The sequence below is a fragment of the Pan troglodytes genome, chromosome 21, assembly GCF_028858775.2.
Source record: "Pan troglodytes isolate AG18354 chromosome 21, NHGRI_mPanTro3-v2.0_pri, whole genome shotgun sequence".
Taxonomy (NCBI): Eukaryota; Metazoa; Chordata; class Mammalia; order Primates; family Hominidae; genus Pan; species Pan troglodytes.
In genome coordinates, this window is record NC_072419.2 from 24,808,220 (window position 1) to 24,827,164 (window position 18,945).

The following is an 18,945-nucleotide window of genomic DNA, read 5'->3' on the forward strand; positions in this document are numbered from 1 at the left end:
CCGGAAAAGGTTTATTCGGGTTGAGGGCGTGGGCTCAGAATCGGGTCTACCTCGTACGGGATGTGAGACTTCGGAAAGACTGCTCGGCCTTTTCAAGGCTTTAAATAGAGCTAAACGGTATACGACATGACGTTCACCCAGTGTTTAGGAATATGGGGCGTGACTTTCCAAGCAGGCGGCTGGAGCCAGGGAGACCACAGGCCGCTGCAACACAAACCAGCAGCTGAACAAGCTCGGTCAGCCAGCCGTACACCTCCGCCAACCCCAGAAGCCGAACAGATGCGCCCCGAAACGTCATTTCCGCGCGCCAAGGGGCGGGGCCGGTACCGGGTGCGGAAGTCGCTCCAGGGGTCACTGGGAAGTGTAGTTTTCGAGACAGAGGCGCTCAGAGGGAGGGTCACAGTAGGGCCAGGCACTCTTCTCGGGAGCTTCTACGTGTTTTATACACGTGGTTAAGAAAAAAGAGGGAGAATTCAGGTGCCACAGTGGCCATTCTCCAGTGACCGGAGCGTGTTACTCAGAAACGGATCCGTCAGAGGCCAATGGGAGCTGCCGGCCTTCAGGGCGCGCCTGGTGGCGCCGAGCATCCTGGGAGGTGTGGTCCGGGCCCTGTGCCGAGGATTCGGGGTAGTGTAGTCCTGGCGCCCCGCTGGAGGAGCTCCCCAGCTGGTGGCTGGAGCGACCCCTTGTTCTTTGGTGGCGCTGGTGAGTGAGGCTCCCGCGGGACCCTTGCCGCAGCCGTACCCTTTTCTGCGCGAAAAGGAAGGTCCCGAAAGGCTGGACTATGGGCTGAATTTGGGGACCGTGCGGGTGGTGCGGGGGTGGTGATTGTGGTGGGAACGCGCTGGCGTGGGGCAGGCCGTCCTCTCCCAGATGTCTTATTTTGGGGGTGTGGGCGTGCATCTCCAGGGGAGTTGGGTGAAGCCCATCCGTGAAACTGGATGGTGATGAGTGGGGGATCGGGCTCTCTCTCCTAGGGTTCTTGTGGGTGGGGACAGGTTCGGCTTTGGCTGAAATCGGGTATTGGGAAAGGGAGTCGATGATGCCATAAGTCCCCGGTTTTGGGGGAGTTGAATAAATAAGCTTTTTGGGGGAATGGTATTTCCCAGGTGGTGGAATGGGAACCATCCCTGAGGCCATGTGTCCCCGAGGCATTGGTCGGTTGAGGGCTAGTCTCTTGGGGCCACACTATTCTTCGGCTTTGCTGGAGTGGAATGAGGAGCGGTCTGGCTTGACCAAACAAGCCAGGGTTAGACTGGATCTGGGGTGGCCATTTTGCCGCGATCTTAGGGTTTCACTTTGGTTGGTCACCCCCGAGTTCGGGCCTTGGAGGAGGAAGTCTGGCTGGGACCCACAGGACAGGTTTTTTCCAAAGGTCCCAGGGACCGTCATTGATCGCAAGAATTACGGATTCCCAGGCCCCTGGTGTGGCCAGGCTTTGGGATTTTACATTCCATTTAAGTTTTTATTGCGGAGAAATTTCAAACAGCCAGAAGTAGATAGAACTCTATAGACCAGATCTCCATCACCCAGATTCAACACTTAACACCTTATGACCAATCTTGATTCATCTCAGAATGGACACAGAGAATCCTTGCAATCCAGAGTTCACCGTCACTGCCCTTACTGTGTAAGAGCACGGTCTCCACAGCCACATTTCCTCTAGGCTCTGTCACTTTATAGCTGTGTCACCTTGGGCAAGATGCTGACTTCACTGTACCTCAGTTTCCTCGATTTTATCCTAAAGAGGATAATAGCATCTATCGCATTGGGTTGTTGAAAGGATAGAATGAGGTGAAACTCCTACAGTGGCTGTAACAGTCTCTGGTGTATACTAAGTGCTCAGTGAATATTACCTTTCATTAATAACAGGCACAGAGAAGGTCGCTTCATGCTCAGCGTCAACAGCATATCAGGGCAGGTCGTGCTTTCAACCTGTACCCCAGCTGTGTTCCCAGGAAGCTGCCCGCAGTTCTTTTCTCCTTTTCTTCTGTGGCAGGTTCATTCCTGATGCTGTTAAGGAAGAGGAGGTACTGCCCTGCTGGAGTTTGAGGATTTCCCTTGATTTTCTTGAATGCTTTTTGTTCTTCTTCTGCCTCCCTGTGGCTCCTGTCTGCCCAGAGAGGACTGTCTGCTGGGGAAAGGGGGTACTCCTGAGCTCCTGACAGCCCAGCTTCAGGTGGGTGCCACTTACCTTTTGCATTTCGAACCATGAGTGGGTTTCTTTTGCTCAGCTTTGATATCTGTGTTCTACAGTGTCCCATCCAGGGATCAGGGCCTCAGCTGGTTCCTTCAGGAAACTAGGCTTGTTTTAAGAGTGATCATTTTCACAGGGAATATTTTTCAGAGCTGATGCTCTCATTCATTACACCTATATTCTTCCCCTACATTCCTTCTTTCAGTATTTGTTCAGACTGCTCATTCCCAGGGCTTGTCAGGTCCTGTGAAGTTGTTAACATTCTGTTCTTCTGTCTTCCAATACTCTCACTTACTCTTTTCCCTGCTAGAGTTTTGGCAGCAAATCCCAGTTATATCATTTCACCTGGGAACACTTCAGGAGGCATCTCTAACACATAAGGACTTCTTTTTTTAACATAACCACAATTTCATTGTTATACAGTTACATTGTTACAATTATATTTTGTTATACCCAACAAAATTAATAACATTAATATCATTTAATATCTAGCCCATATTGTTTTCCCCCATTGTTAAAAAAAAAATCTTTTTTTTCCACCAGTCAGAACAGCCCTGGTCAGAGGCAGGAGAGGGAAAAGTATCTGGAAACAGCATCCCAGTTTTCCCTATCTCTGCCTCATTTCTCCTCCTATTTCTTCTGATCTTGCTGATCTGTGTTGACAGCCTTATAACTTGATATAAGCTGGACCTCTGAGTTTTCCTTGCATCCTTGTTTCCAAACTTACTTCCCATTAGAAGTTGTGTCCTCCTGGCCGGGCACAGTGGCTCACACCTGTAATCCCAGCACTTTGGGAGGCCAGAGCGGGTGGATCACCTGAGGTCAGGAGTTCGAGACCAGCCTGGCCAACATGGTGAAACCCCATCTCTACTAAAAATACAAAAATTAGCCAGGCGTGGTGGCACACACCAATAATCCCAGCTATTCAGGAGGCTGAGGCAGGAGAATCTGTCGCCTGGGCAACAGAGCAAGACTCCACCTCAAAACAAAACAAAAGTTGTATCCTCCTATTCCACCTGTGCATTCTTCTCGATTCCTTTTCTTTCCCTTTGTCTCCATTTCTGCACTGCCCTAGCTTCCTGTCTCTTCTTCACCTTCTTGCCTTGTCTTGCCTGAACTCCTTGAAAGAATTATCTATGTTTGTTGTCTGCGTTGCTATCCTTCTGTTATGTTTCGAATATTTTAGTAAGGCTTTTTCAAGTGACACCAAAAAATATTCTTGTCAGGGTTACCAATGTTCTCCTTGTCTAAAGGCCACAATCAGTTCTCAGCAACATTTGATGTAATTGTTTACATCCTCCTTCTTAATATATCCTTTCACACAGTTGCTCTTGGTACTAGGTCTTCCTGGTTTTCCTCCTAACTCACAGGCCGCTCCTCCTCTGTCTCCTTTACTGGCTCTTCCTTCCCTCCCAAATTTCCACCGTGGAAAAGGCCCTGCTTCAGTTCTTAGACCTCCTGTCTTCTTCAGCTATACTGTCTCCTTGGTTCTCCCGTTCATTCTCAAGGCTTTAAATGCCATCTGTCTGAGGCTCAGCCTAGAGCTCTGCGCGCAACTCATATCCTGATCCCCTACTGTCTCCTCCTTCACATTTCCAGTTGGATTTTTTTTTCTTTTTTTTTTTTTTTTTAGTGAGACAGGAGTCTCGCTCTATCGCCCAGGCTGGAGTGCAGTGGCACAATCTCGGCTTACTGCAACCTCCACTGCCCGTCTTCAAGTGATTCTCATGCCTCAGCCTCCTGAGTATCTGGTCTACAGGTGTGTGCCACCCCACTTGGATATCTTATGGGCATCCCAAAACTAATGTGTGCAACAAGACACTCTGATCACCTTCCCTGAACATGTTCCACCCCAGTGGTATATAGACCATTCTTTCAAGAGTTTATCTTGGAGCAGAGGCATTTCAGCTCTTTCCTTCAGATTGCTTGGAGTCATCAAGGAGTCATCCTTGATCCTGTCTTGCTCTTATACCCTCATCCACACTACGGAAATCTGGACTCCGACAGTTTCCATGCCCTGCTGTTTCCACCATGGTCCAGGCCACCGTCTCATCTGGATGATCATAGCCTTTGAGTGATCTCTTTGTTTCTGCCTATGTCCCGCTAAGGTACATGAATCAGTGGAGCAAATAGAAGGAGATTTTAAATGTAAATCGAATCATGTCATGTGTTTGCTCAAAATCTTCCAGTGGCTTCTCATCCTAACCAAAGTCAAAACCAGTATCCTACAAAGCTAGGTCTGATGTCCCTACATTTACTCTTGGCCTTCATCTGTACCACACTATCTCAGTCACTCCACACCAGCCACAGTGAACTGTCCGTCCCTTGGCCATGCCAGCCTGATTCTTCCTTGCATCAGGGCCTTTGCACTGACTGTTCTCTTGCCCTAGATGTTCTTTTCAAAGTCATTCCCTGGGCTTTTCACATCCTTGAGATTTTTACTCAGTCACCTCAGAGATGCCTTCCCAAATCACCCTATCTAAAATTCTAAAACCTCACCCCACTTCTGTGACTATCATTTCTCCTTCCCTGCTTTATTTCTCTTCATGCCACTCATCACTTTCTGATACATTGTGTATTTTATTTACTCATGTAATTGGCCCATCTTCCTCCTCTAGACTTTCATGTCAGTGAGGGTAGGTTTTTGTCTTTGTTCACTTCTGTATCCCCAGGGTTTAAAATAGTGCCTATCACACAGTAGGAGCTTAATAAATACTTGCCAAATGAAGGCATAATCCATAGGAGTAATGGATGAGGCAGACTAGGATGTTGGGAAATGGTCTACAGAGACTGGCAGGAGGCTTTTGCCATTGTCCTGGTGCTCCAACTGGTGTAGGGGTGGAGAGGAATTGAGAGAGTTGGCAGAGATGGAATCCATTTGCCTTGATAATTGGTTTGATATGGAAGGTAGAGAGAAGTAGTCATGGGACTGAGTAAGTGCCATGGATGACAGGAAGATGCTTCTGTTATCAGGTAAGCTGAAAGAGAGAGGGCGCAGTATGTCAATAACCAGAAAGGGTTCTGGTCATTGACTGCTACACAGCAAACCACTCTAAAACTAAGTGGCTTAGGAGAGCAACTATGTTTTAATCTCCCACAGTTCTTTAGGTTTACCCAAAGCGGATGTGATCAGCTGAGATGTGAGCGATGCATCTTGCTATGGCTGCAGTCATTTGGGGACTCATTTAGGTTGGAACATGCAAGATGGTTCCGTCACACATTTGACATATTTTCGTGGGTTCCATCACATATTTTCGTGGGTTGGCTGGAAGGCTGGGGTCAGCTGGGACAGCAGGCCTCACTCTCTCCAGGTAGTGTAAGGGCTTCCAGCAGGATTGAACTTGTTACGTGGTATGTTAGAGCTCCCAAGAGTGAAAGCTGTCTGGCCTTCTTAGGACTTAAGCCTGTAACTGGCACAGTGTCACTTGTGTCAAATTTATTGGTTAAAGCAGGAACAAGGCCAAAATGGAAGAGCTCCCAATGTTTAAAGCTGGAATAATTATAACAGCAATATAAACAGTGATACTATTGTATTATAACCCATAGGATAAGATATAAATCCATACTGATATAAATAAATAACTGAATATAAATAAATGGGGAGACAGAACAGCTCTGACAGAAGAATTCTAATTAATGGATTTAGAATGAAAGGGGGAAAAAGCTGGAATAATTTTAACAGCAAAATAAACAGTGATACTATTGTATTATAACCCATAGGATAAGATATAAATCCATATTGATATAAGTAAATAACTGGATACAAATAAATGGGGAGACAGAACAGCTCTGACAGAAGAATTCTAATTAATGGATTTAGAATGAAAGGGGGAAAAAGAACATTGTCATTTGGTAAACAGCACAGTAATAACTATTGCAGATAGGTTCCACAGATATATGCTAAAATTAGTGGCTGAAAGTTTGAAGAGAAATAGGATATTTGTATAATCTCAAAGTATCTCCCTCAAGATATTTATTAATTATAAAGGGAAATGTAGTGACTTTACAATGGAGAAGCTCAGAAGACACCCCCTTAACCAAGTGATCAAGATCAAGGTTAACATCGCCAGTAAAAAGACATAACAATATCATGAACTCATTGATATGTTGAAGGACACAGCATCACATCTGAGGTATTCTAACCAGAAGTGAAAAACTCATTCTAATCATGAAAAAACATCGGACAAACCAAAACTGAGGGATACCCTTCAAAAGCGCCAAGTTCGTGAAAGATGAGAAAAGACAGAGGATCTGTCACAGATTGGAGGAGGTTAAAGATCCATGACAACTAAAGGCAATGTGGAAACCCCAGTTGGATCCTGGACCAGAAAAAGTACATTGGTGGAAAAACTGGCAAAATTTAATTAAAGTCTGTAGTTTATAGTATTGTGTCAATGTTAATTTCCTACTTTTGATGATTGTACTATCGTTTTCTAAGATGTTAACATTAGAGAAAGCTGGGTGGAAGGTATGGGAATTGATATTTGTGCAACTTCCTTGTAAGTCTAAAATTAGTATAAAATAAAAAGTTTTTAAAATCCATCAATTCTATATTCTTGAGTTTTTGTTTTGTTTTTTGAAGAAGGGGTGTTGAGTTTTGGTAAAGAGTATCTTACATGTAGAGAGGCAATCATGACTTCTCCTTACATCTATTATTGTGGTGTATTATAATAAAAGATCCCCTAAAATTGAACCAGTCTTGCAATCCTGGGTAAACTTTTCTTTGCCATGGTGAAATATTTTGTTATTGCGATGTTGGAGTCTTTTTGCTAACATTTTAATTAGAATTTTGCTTCAATATTTGTAAGTGACAATTAGTCTGTAATTTTCTGTTTTTGAACTGTCCTCAAGTTAAGGTCCTCATGGTATCCTTGCTTTATAAAATGAATGAGAACTTTTCCCTTTAGTTTTCAATGCTTTGGGACAGTATTTGGAGCATAAGGACTACCTGGTTTGAAGGTTTGATAGAATTTCCTTGTGACCATCTGGAGTTAATTTTGAGAGTTATTCACTTCATCTAGGTCTACACATTTATTTATATAAAGGTCTGAAAAGTAGTCTTACATGACTTTTAAGAAGATGTTTTTTGGTGACTTTGCCTTTCTTATTTCTTATTTTGAGAGCTTGTTGGGAGGTTCTAGCAGGGGAGCACAGCTACTCATATACCCTTGACCGAAGACTGGTCCTCCTCTATGTGGGATGGTCATCCTCCTTGACCGAGTGTGCAGCTTCCAGAGGGATGCACATAGAGCAATGAGGGAGGAAGGGGATACCCACCTAGCCAGCCAGATCAGCTGGATCAACACTGGTGATCAATGTGGTGACAGATGTCGCAGCCAGATCGCCCTCACATCCATGTCACTTCTTAGTTGAATATTTATGCTTTCTCTCTTTCAGTTAGCTAGTGTTTGTCTACTTTTTTTGACAAAGTAGGATTTGGCTCATTAGATCTACTGCTTTCTGTTCATTAATTTATGCTTTCATCTTTATTAATTCCTGTCTTTGTGCTTTCTTTTGGGTTACTTTATTTTATTAGCTTTTTGAGCTTGGAATTTAATTTATTTATTTATTTATTTTTTGAGGCAGGGTCTCACTCTCTAACCTAGACTGGAGTGCAGTGATGCAGTCAGGCTCGCTGCAGCCTCAACCTCCCAGGTTCAAGTGATGCTCCCTCCTCAGCCTCCTGAGTAGCTGGGACCATACAGGTGTATGTATGCACCAAGTCTGGCTATTTTTTAAAATTTTTTTGTAGAGATGAGGTCTCACCATGTTGCCCAGGCTGGATTTTTTTCTTTCCTTTTTATTTGTAAAAGTACTTAAGGCTATAGTTTCCCTTACCTCACTGTGTTAAATAAATCCTGTATATACGTAGTGTTTTTTATTACCATTATTTTTAAGTAGTTCTATAATTTCATTTTGTGTATTCCCTTTAATTCCCGCCTATTGCCTATGATATGATCAGCAACCTTTTTCTACTTTCTTCTTCCCCTGTGTCTTCTATTTGAGTGGCATTTCTACCTTATCAGGACACAATGCCCTATAACATTAGCACATGTTTTCTTCCTCTCTCTTCTCCCCCTTTTAGTGCTAAGTTTACAATTATGTATATTAAATGCTCATCATCAGTCTTTTTGCTAAATTTCCCATCATGTCTTGCTTTGAATGATGATTTTTGGCCAGACCTTTTTTTCTGGTGGTAAATATGCATAACATAAAATTTATCATTTTAACATGTTTGAGTCAATGGCATGAAGTACATTCATATTGTTGTACAACCATCACCACTATCTATCTCCAGAAATATTTTCATCTTCCCAAACTGAAACTCCATACCCGTTAAACAATACCTCCCTATTCTCCCTTACCCCAACCACCTCTCCTCAACCACCATTTGACTATTCTAGGTACCTCATATAAATGGAATCTTACTGTCCTTTTACTTCTGGCTTATTTCACTTAGCACAGTGTCTTCTAGGTTCATGTTGTAGCATGTGTCAATTTCCTTTCATTTTAAGTCTGAATACTATTCCATTGTATGTACGTATCACTTTGTTATTCATTCATCCATTGGTGGACACTTGGGTTGCTTACACCTTTTGGCTATTGTGAGCAATGCTGGTATGAACATGAGCGCATGAGTATCTGTTCGAGTTCTTCCCTTCAGTTCTTTTGCGTATATAGCCAGAAGTCGAATTGGTGAATCACATAATAATTGTATTTTAAATTTTTTGAGAAACCACCATACTGGTTTGTGGGTATACTACATTTTACATTCCCACCAGCAGTATGCAGTGGTTGAATGATAATTTCAAAAACTCTGGTAGAACTCATGTTTTTTGCTTAGAGTCACTTTGGATTCCTGTTGTTGTTCTTTAAAGTCTAATAGTTTTTCTAGTGCATGTCTTAGAGTTGGTGGTTATGAGTCAACTTTTCCCTCATATCCCATAGGCCCTTTCATATTTAGATGCAGGTAATTGTTTTTAAAATGTTTTCTTACATTATACTTTTAAATATTTCCGTTGTTTTGGTATCTAGGAACTAATTATATGAATATTACTTCTTTGTTTTCCTTTCCAGCTTCTTTCTCTCTGATCCTTTTTGCTTCTTATTTCACTTCATTCTCTTGTTTTCTGGCTATTACTAAGTGCTCGTCATGTTTTCATTTCAATCTATTCCTCCTTGAGTGTCTTATAAGTTTGTCTTCATTTATCATATAATATTGTCTTTTTCTTTGATTTCTTTCAAAAGTTTGTTAAAATCTTTTTGTTTCTTTACTTTTTTTGTCCATTTCTATTCTTAGTTTTTGAATTTTTAATTTATGATCTCATATTTGGGATATATCTCATATCCCAAAATGTTTGTTTGAAGATATTTAATTTAGCTTAATGCTATGATTTCGTTAATTTTTTTTCTGTCTCACCATTTTTTTTTTTTTGGTGGAATTTTCTTTAGTTGAATTGTTTGGATTCTCATTTTCATTTTTTTTAATAGACTACAACTGTTTGCGTGTCTGCATTTCTGTAAACGGAACTGTCAGATTCTAGTGTTTTTCAGATTTCCCTAGTTCAGGAAAATGCTTCTGTCAGTGTAGCAAAGTACAGTTTCTTTACTGGATTGCAGGGGAAGGAGAGGTGGTGCATCCTTTGGGGTTTCTTTGTTGTTGTTTTTTGTTTTTCTCTTTTGTTTTGGAAGACCCTGGATTACTCTCTCTTGCTTGTTTTTCCTTTTCCTTTGCTGTTTCCAAGCAGAATCTTTTCCTGGCTTTATACTTTCCCCATTATGCCACTGCTCCCCCAGTTGTGGGGTTAAAGAACAGGCCCTGCTTCACTCACGGGGAGAGCATTTCCACCTGAAACCCTCTCATTTCTGTTTTCCTTACCCAGATCTACCTTCTGAGATATCATCCTTCTTTAGGGAGACAAGGAAAAAAAGCCACAGGGTCCCGGAGAGCCAGGGGAATGGTGAGTGTTTCCTGTCTCCATTACTGGCTGTAACAGGATGGACACATTCCCTTCTCTTACCCTGACTGCCTTATTGGTGCCTAGCAGAGTTCAGCTCCAATTCCTCTTACTTGCTCCCCTGCCTCAGCATCACTTTCTGCACAACCCATGACACAGTTATTCACCTAGTAGTTAACTGAACAACACACAATTTTACAGTTTGAGATAGAGTCTGCATTTCTTTGTTCAGCTTCAAAAGTTCTGCTGCCTGAGAGTAACATCACAGTAATGGAATGGGAAGATTCTGGAATCTGTGTCCCCACCTAGACAACGATTATACTGGCAGGATCTATCAGATGTACCTATTTTGGAACTCTGGAGTCTAGTTGAAGGCCTCCAGTTCCCAGGGGGAAGGAAGCATAGAGGGTAAGTCACAGCTAATTTTAGCTCTTAGTATAGTAGCAGCTACCTGTCATCCACCATGCCAGCCCTATGGCAGGTAGCTGTCCTATATTCCTAGATCAGCTTCTACATGGCTTGTGGGAGACATGGTGGACAATAAGGACCCTTTACTCCAAATATTGAGGATCTGTGTTCTGATTGTTAATTGCTGTTTCTGATCACAGAGGTGGTCCACTTAAATCCCCTGAAAGCTACTTCAGCCAATTGCAACCCCCCACTGGCTAAAGTTGCTTTTAGGGGATTTAAGGAGCCAGAGTCTGTTTTCCCCCAATGAAGTTCTCTTTTTCCCCTTTGAGAGCCAAATATTTGAGGACTAGTATATTGAAAAGCAACTGCATATGGGGGAATGTAGAAGGTATACCCATGGAAAGGCACGGGCTCAGAAAACACCTGAGAAGACCTTAAGCTTACACCTCAGGCTGATCCTTAGCATGGAGACACCCTACATCAATATTAAAAAAAAAAAACAAAACAAAACAAAAGGGAGACTCTAACAGAGTTGCTGCTTTATAAGATTTAAATGTCCAGTTTTTGACAAAAATCATAAGGCATACAAAGAATGAGGAAAATATGACCCATTCAAAGGGGAAAAAAAATGAATAAACTGAAAACATCCCTGACAAAGGCCAGATGGTGTACTTACTAAACAAAGACTTTAAAACAGCCATCTTAAAGAGCTAAAGGAAGATGTGGAGAAAGTCAAGAAAATAATGTAAGAACAACATGGAAATATCAATAAACAGACAGAAAACATAAAAATAAACCAAAAATAAATTTTGGATTTAAAAAGTACAACTGAAAAGAAAAGTTCATTAGAGGGATTCAGAAGTGGATTTAAGCAGATGGAAGAATCAGCAAACCAGGAGATAGGACAATTATCAAGTCTGAGGGACACAGACAAAAAGATTAAAGAAAAGTGAACAGAGCCTAAGGGAACTATGGGATACTATCAAGTGGATCAACTATGCCTTATGGGATTCCCAGGAGAAGACGAAAAAGGGACAGTGAGATTGTTTGAAGAAATAATGGCTGACAACTTCCCAAGTTTGATGAAAGACTTGAATATAAACATCCAAGCAGCTCAATGAACTGCAAGTAGGAAAACCTCAAAAGGACTCACACTGAGAAACAATGTAATCAAAGCATCAAAAGCCAAAGGTGACAGAGGGATTTTTGAAAGCAGCAAGAGAAAAGCAACACTACATACAAGGGATCCTCAATAAGATTATTAGCAAATTTCTTATGAAAAACCTCTCGGGCCAGACGTCAGTGGGTTGATATATTTGAAGTGCTAAAAGAAAACAAACAAACAAAAAAGCCTGCCAACCAAAAATTCTGTATCTGGCAAAACTGCCCTTCATTACTGAGGCAGAAATTAAGACATTCTCGATAAGTTGGTGGAGATTACAACCACTAGACCTACCCTACAAGAAATATTAACAAGAGTCTTTCAGGTTGAAATAAAATGACTTTAGACAGTTACATGAAGCCATATAAAAAAATTAAGTTCTCCATTAAAGGTTAATACACAGGTAGTAATATAAGCTAGTATTACTGTAACTGTGCTTTGTAACTTCACTTTTTGTTCTCTATATGAGACTTAGGAGACTACTACATTAAAAAAAAAATAGTCTGTGTTTTTGACCACACAGTGCATAAAGATGTAATTTTGTGACATCAGTAATGAGTTGGAGATGGAGCTGTATAGGAACACAGTTTTTATATGCTATTGAAGTTAAGCTGATGAGTTCAAATTCAGTTTTTAAAGTTTAGGACATTAAGTGTAATCCCCTTGGTTACCACAAAGAAAATATCTGTAGGATGTAGAGAAAAGCAAATGAGATGGGAATTTAAAAGTTGCATTGAAAAAATCAACCAAAGACAAAAAAAGGACAGTAATACAGGAAATTAAGAATAAAAATCTGCAAGACATGTAGAAAACAAAGAGCAAAATAGCAGAAATCAGTCCCTCCTTATCAGTAATTATTTTATATGTAAATGCTTTAAACTCTAAAACAATTTGGCATAGTGGATTTAAAAAAACATGATCTAACTATATGCTGTCTACAAGAAACTCACTTTATATCCAAAGGCACAAATAGTTTCAAAGTAAAAGAATGGAAAAAGACATTTCATGCAAACAGAAACCAAAGAAAGTAGGAGTGGCTACATTAATACCAGAAAAAATAGACTTTAAATTGAAAAAGGCTACAAGAGATAAGGAAGACATTAATACAAAAGGTTTACTACAGCAAGAAGATATAAAAATTATACACATATACCTCATAACAGACCCTTTAAATATATAAAGAAAAATGGGCAGCATTATAGGGAGTAGAGTTTTATAATAATAATTGGAGATTTCAGTACCCCACTCTAAATAATGGATAGAACAATAAGAAAGACAATAAGTAAAGAAATAGAAGACTTGAACAAGGTGTAAATCAAATAGATATAATAGACATATTCCGAACATTGTACCCAACAAAAATAGAATACATGTTCTTCTCAAGTACACATGGGACATTTTGCAGGATAGACTAAATGTTAGGCCACAAATTAAGACTGATATCATAAGAAGTATCTTCTACCACAACAAGATGAAGCTTGAAACCAATAACTGAAAGAAAATTTAAAAATTCACAAATACGTGAAAATTAAAGAACATACTCTTAAACCAGTAGGTAGAGGAATAAACTACAAGGGAAATTAGACCATACTTAGAGTCAGGTGAAAAAGAAACACGACATAGGAAAACTTATGAGATGAAGTAAAGTGCTAGGAGGGAAATTTTTAGCTGAAATACATTAGAAAGCAAAATCTCCAAGGAACAACCTAATTTTACAACTTAGGGAACCAGAAAAAGAAGAACAAACTAAACCTAAAGCTAGCAGAAGGAAGGAAATCATAAACACTGGAGCAGAGTCAAATGAAATAGAGAATAGAAGGATAATAGCAGAAAGCAACAAAACTTAAAGTGGTTCTTTGAAAGGATTAAATAAATTGACAAACCTTTAGCTTCATTGACTAAGAAAATAAGAAAACTCAAATTACTAAAATCAGAAATGAAAGTGAGGACATTACTATTGTTTCTACAGAAGTAAAAAGGATTGTACAAGAGAACTATAAATTGTGTGCCAACAAATCGGATGCCCTAGATGAAGTGGGCAAATTCTTAGAATGCAAAACCTATCAAGACTGAATCATAAGGAAATTGAAATTTTGAATAAGTGTATAACTAGTGAGGAGATTGAATCAGTAATCAAAACCATCCTGATAAAGAATCAGGTCCTCCTGGACCTGATGACTTTGCTGGTGAATTCTGCCAAACATTTAGAGAAGAACTAACACTAGTTCTTCTCAAACTTCTCCAAAAGTATTGAAGAGGAGGGAATACTGCCGGACTCATTCTGTGAGGCCAGCATTACTCTGATACCAAAACCAGACAAAGACACTACAAGAAAATTACATCGTTTATAACATTGATGCAAAAAATTTCAACAAAATACTCCAAACTGAATTCAACAAGCATTTGAAAAGAATTATACACCATGACCAAGTGGAATTTATTCCTGAAATGCAGGATGTTCAACATACAAAAATAAATGGGTATATGGCCGGGCACGGTGGCTCATGCCTGTAATCCCAGCACTTTGGGGGGCCGAGGTTGGTGGATCACCTGAGGTCAGGAGTTTGAGACCAGCCTGGCCAGCATGGTGAAACCACATCCCTACTGAAAATACAAAAAAATTAGCCAGGCATGGTGTCACGTGCCTGTAATCCCAGCTACTCTGGAGGCTGAGGCAAGAGAATTGCTTGGACCCAGGAAGCAGAGCTTGCAGTGAGCCAACATCATGGCTCTGCACTCCAGCCTGGGTGACAAGAGCAAAAACTCTGTCTCAAAAAAAAAAAAAAAAAAATCAATGCATATAAAATATCACATTAACAGATGAAAAAAAAAAACACATGATCATCTCAATGCAGAAAAGTATTTGACAGAATTTAGCACCCTTTTATAGAAAATAACTAGAAATAGAAGGAAACCACTATATAATAAGGCCAAATGCGAAAATCTCACAGCTAACATACTCCATGGTGAAAGACTGAAAGCTCCAACATCAGCAATAAGGCAGCAATGCCCACTTTTGCCACTTATAGCCAAGAGTATTGGAAGTGTTAGCCAGAGAAAATAAGCAAGAAAAAGAAACAAATGCCATCTGAATGGGAAAAAGCGAAGTTATCTGAGTTTGCAGGTGGCGTGATCTTAAATGTGGAAGACCCTAAAGACTAAACACACACAAACCTATTAGAACTAGTATATGAAGTCAACACACAGAAATCAGTTGCATATCTATACACTAACAGTGAACAATCCTAATAGAAAATGAGGAAAACAATTTCATTTAAAATAGCATCAAAAAGAAAAAAATGCTTAGGAATTAACCAAGGAGATGAAAGACATACACTGAAAACTACAAAATACTGCTGAAAGAAAGATGTAAATAAATGGAAAGACATCACGTTTGTAGACTGGAAAACTTTTTTTTTTTTTTTTTTTTTTTTTTTGAGACGGAGTTTTGCTCTTTTGCCCAGGCTGGAGTGCAGTGGCATGATCTTGGCTCACTGCAACCTCCACCCCCCAGGTTCAAGCGATTCTCCTGCCTCAGCCTTTCAAGTAGCTGGGATTATAGGTGCTGCCACCACACCTGGCTAATTTTTGTATTTTTTAATAGAAACGGGGTTTCGCCATGTTGGCAAGGCTGGTCTTGAACTCCTGACCTCAGGTGATCCACCTGCCTCGGCCTCCCAAAGTGCTGGGGTTACAGGTGTCAGCCACCGCACCTGGCCAGAAAACTTAATGTTAAAATAATAATACTACTCAAACCAATCTACAGAGTCAATGTAATCCCTATAAAAATAACAATTTTTTTAATAAATAGAAAAATTCATATTAAACTTGATATGGAATCTCAAGGGACACTGAATACCTAAAACAATCATGAAAGAGAACCAAGTTGGACTTACAGTTCCTTATTTCAGAATTTACTACAAAGCAACAGTAACCCAAACTGTGGTACTGGCATAAAAACAGACTTACAGACTAATAGAACAGAATAGAGATCCCAGAAATAAACCCTTGCATATATGGTCAAATGATTTTTGACAAGAGTGCCAAGACCATTCAATATGAAAAAGACTATACTCAACAAACACTATTGGGCAAACTGTATATTTATACGCTGAAGAATGAAGTTGAACCCTTACCTAACACCATATACGCAAATTAACTGAAAATGGATCGAAGACCTAAACATAAATGTGAAAACTATAAAATTTGTAGATGAAAACCTAGGCAAACATCTTTATAACATTGGATTTGGTGATGATTTCTTGGAAATGACACCAAAACATAGGCAATAAAAGAAAAGAATAGTGAACTTGGACTTCATCAAAATTTAAAACTTTCATTCATCAAAGGAAGGGAATATATTTGCAAGTCACATATCTGATAAGGGATTAATATTTAGAATATATAAAGAACTCCTACAGCTTAACAACAATAGAAGAACGCCCCAGCTTAAAAATGGACAAAGGATTTGAATAGTCATTTTTGCAAAGATATACATGTGGCCAATAAGCACCTGAAAAGATGTTCACTATCACTCACATTAGGAAAATACAAATGAAGACCACAATGAGATACCACCTTATACCAATTAGTATGGCTATTACTTTTAAAAAAACCCAAAACTAGAAAGCAGTAAGTGTTGACAAGGTTGTGGAGAAAACAGAACCCTTGTGCATTGCGAGTCGGAATGCAAAATGGTACAGCTGCTGTGGAAAACAGTGTGGTGGTTCCTATAGAATTGCTGTTTGACCCAGTAATTCCACTTTTGAGTGTATACCCAAAAGAGCTGAAGGGACTCCAACAAATATTTATACAACCATGTGCATGGAAGAATAGCCAGAAGCTAGAAACAAACCAAATGTCTATTAACAGGTGCATAAACGAAATGTAGTATATACACACAATGGAGTATTATTTAGCCTTAACAAGGAAGTAAATTCTGAGTGCATGCTTCTACATGGCTAAATCTTGAAGACATGCTAAGCGAAATAAGTCAGACACAAAAGGACATATATGATTCCACTTATTGTAGCTACATAGAATAACCACATATATAATGGAGACAGAAAGCAAAATGGTCACTACCAAGATCTAATGGGAGGAAAGAATGGGAAGTTATTGTTTAATAGTTACAGTGTTTCAATGTGGGATGATGAAAAAGTTCTGGATTCTACCAGTAGGTGGCTTTTATTCCTCCTGGGGGGCCCTCCCTGCCTACATTTTGGCGTTGTCTTCCTTTGCTCATAATGTCCTTGTCCCTGCTCCCCACATGCCTCATCTGTAGTTCCTAGCACTTTCTTCTTCCCTTGATTCCAACCCATTCTCCAAGACCAAGTTGCCATGCCCTGTCTTAGAAAACCCTTTCTAATCTCTGTTCCAGTGTGTCCTCCATTTGGAAATAGTGCTAAGAAAATTAAAAGAATAAAACTGGGCAGGGGCATGAGAATAGGATGCAAAGATGAATTTTTGGACTGAGTGGCCAAGAAGCTCCATGGTGAGCACTCACAGTCTAAGGCTGGAAGTTTAATGAACTGTTTTCTACATTTCACAGGTAAGAAAACTGGGATACTAGTTGGTGGCAGAGGTGGGTCTGAAACTCAGGCACCATGATTCCAGGGCTTCACTACTCTCTGCTTGTGACCATCAGGCCCGAGAAAGCCAAGCCGTAGGATTTTGAGGAATTACTGAGTTATAGTGGACTATTTGATCTTTTAAATTCTTAAAACTCGGAAAATCTGTTATCCTTTATTGTTGCTTACATTTTATATGTTGCTTGCTCTTCTGTCTGCCTAGATTTAAAGTTCCCAAAATGTAGGGACTCCATTTTGTGCACATATACCCTGTGTGGCCCCCCAGGACCTTGACTGTATGGGTTCACAAATGCCACTGGCTGGATTGAGACAGGGATTTAAAAGTCTTGGAACACATGGCACCAGGGTCACTGTCAAAGGCAGGGATCTTGATATCTCACCTGCCTCCCCCAGGGCAGCCTTCTCCCTGCCCCTCACCCTGCCATGGGCAAGGCTGGCTTCTGAGTGAGCAGGGCTCAGTTTTGTGTTACAGGCACACATGGCATTCAGGGATGTGGCTGTGGATTTCACCCAGGATGAGTGGAGGCTGCTGAGCCCTGCTCAAAGGACTCTGTACAGAGAGGTGATGCTGGAGAACTACAGCAACCTGGTCTCACTGGGTAAGCCTGATATCTGTTAGGATTCCCATTCTTATTGCTGGGAATTTTAGGCTATGCTTGAAGCAGCCATCTTGCTTTGTTACTTGACCTTTGGGTTGGACCAAAAAGCAACTACATTTTATTCGTGTTTCCCCAGGGAGGGTCTGATTTGGCAGAGTGGAAAATGGGTAGATTTGTTGTGTGTGTGCATATGTGTATTGTGTGTGCTACTCTGCATTTCTAGGCCTTTTTCCTCAGGCTGGGGTTCTCATCCTATGTTAACTTGTTTTAAATGAGAGGGGTGTTCATCTACTCGGCATGGAATAGAATCAGTGTACTCTCGTCTGAGTTCACTGCCCACCCATCCCTTCCGTTTCTGAGAGCCCCACTCACCCCTTCCAACTCAGGGCTTTGTACTACCTTTGAAGTTTCCTAGGCTGTTTAGCTTTGAATTCTTGAATGGGCTCTTGAGCCCATAACCTAGTTACTTATTTTCTTTTTCTGTGAGCAGGAATTTCATTTTCTAAACCAGAACTCATCACCCAGCTGGAGCAAGGGAAAGAGACCTGGAGAGAGGAAAAAAAATGTTCACCGGCAACCTGTCCAGGTGAGTGGGAAAACACTGGGCAAATGAGACATGAGCTCAGCAGCTCAGAGGACTGGGGGAGAGGAGGCGTTGCTCAGGTGCTGGGGAGGGAAGCTGTTCCCCTGACCTCCTGGGCTGCTGTTTAGATTGCCTGACACGGCCTCCCTTCCAGATCTCCATCTTCATTTGAGTATGGACGGGGCTTTCCTGGTGTCTCGTCTCCTTCCTCCACTAGGAAGCCTTTTTTCCTCCCAGTGGGTTTCTCCTCTCTAGCTCACTCAGTTCTCTTTCATATTTATGGGCTTCTTTCTCTTGTTACTGTTTTTTAAAAAGATCATCAAGAATATGGAAACAACTGTGACCTAAAGAAAGAAGGCAAGCCCAGTGGGAGGAAGAAATCTAAAAAGCCAATAGAGAAATTGAAATGGAATTCTAAAAAAACTGTGAGCTATTCAAGAATGG

General features: G+C 40.7%; 1 protein-coding gene across 24 annotated transcripts in view; it reads left to right on the forward strand.

Moving 5' to 3' along the window:
• Window positions 1–353: 353 nt before the first annotated feature.
• ZNF133 (zinc finger protein 133) overlaps window positions 354–18,945 on the forward strand; it is a 28,759-nt gene continuing 10,167 nt past the window's right edge. For 2 of the 24 annotated variants that reach the window (XM_009436865.5, XM_024352265.3), the window contains exons 1-4: window positions 622–705; window positions 2,000–2,179; window positions 17,792–17,918; window positions 18,409–18,504. In XM_009436865.5, the coding sequence (XP_009435140.1) occupies window positions 2,075–2,179; window positions 17,792–17,918; window positions 18,409–18,504 (328 nt within the window). In that variant the 5' untranslated portion in view covers window positions 622–705; window positions 2,000–2,074. Of the gene's footprint in view, window positions 706–1,999; window positions 2,180–10,080; window positions 10,159–10,387; window positions 10,564–17,108; window positions 17,280–17,778; window positions 17,919–18,408; window positions 18,505–18,816; window positions 18,927–18,945 lie in introns of those variants that run through there. The other 22 variants (XM_063803159.1, XM_063803164.1, XM_054674806.2 and 19 more) reach the window with 20 other exon arrangements.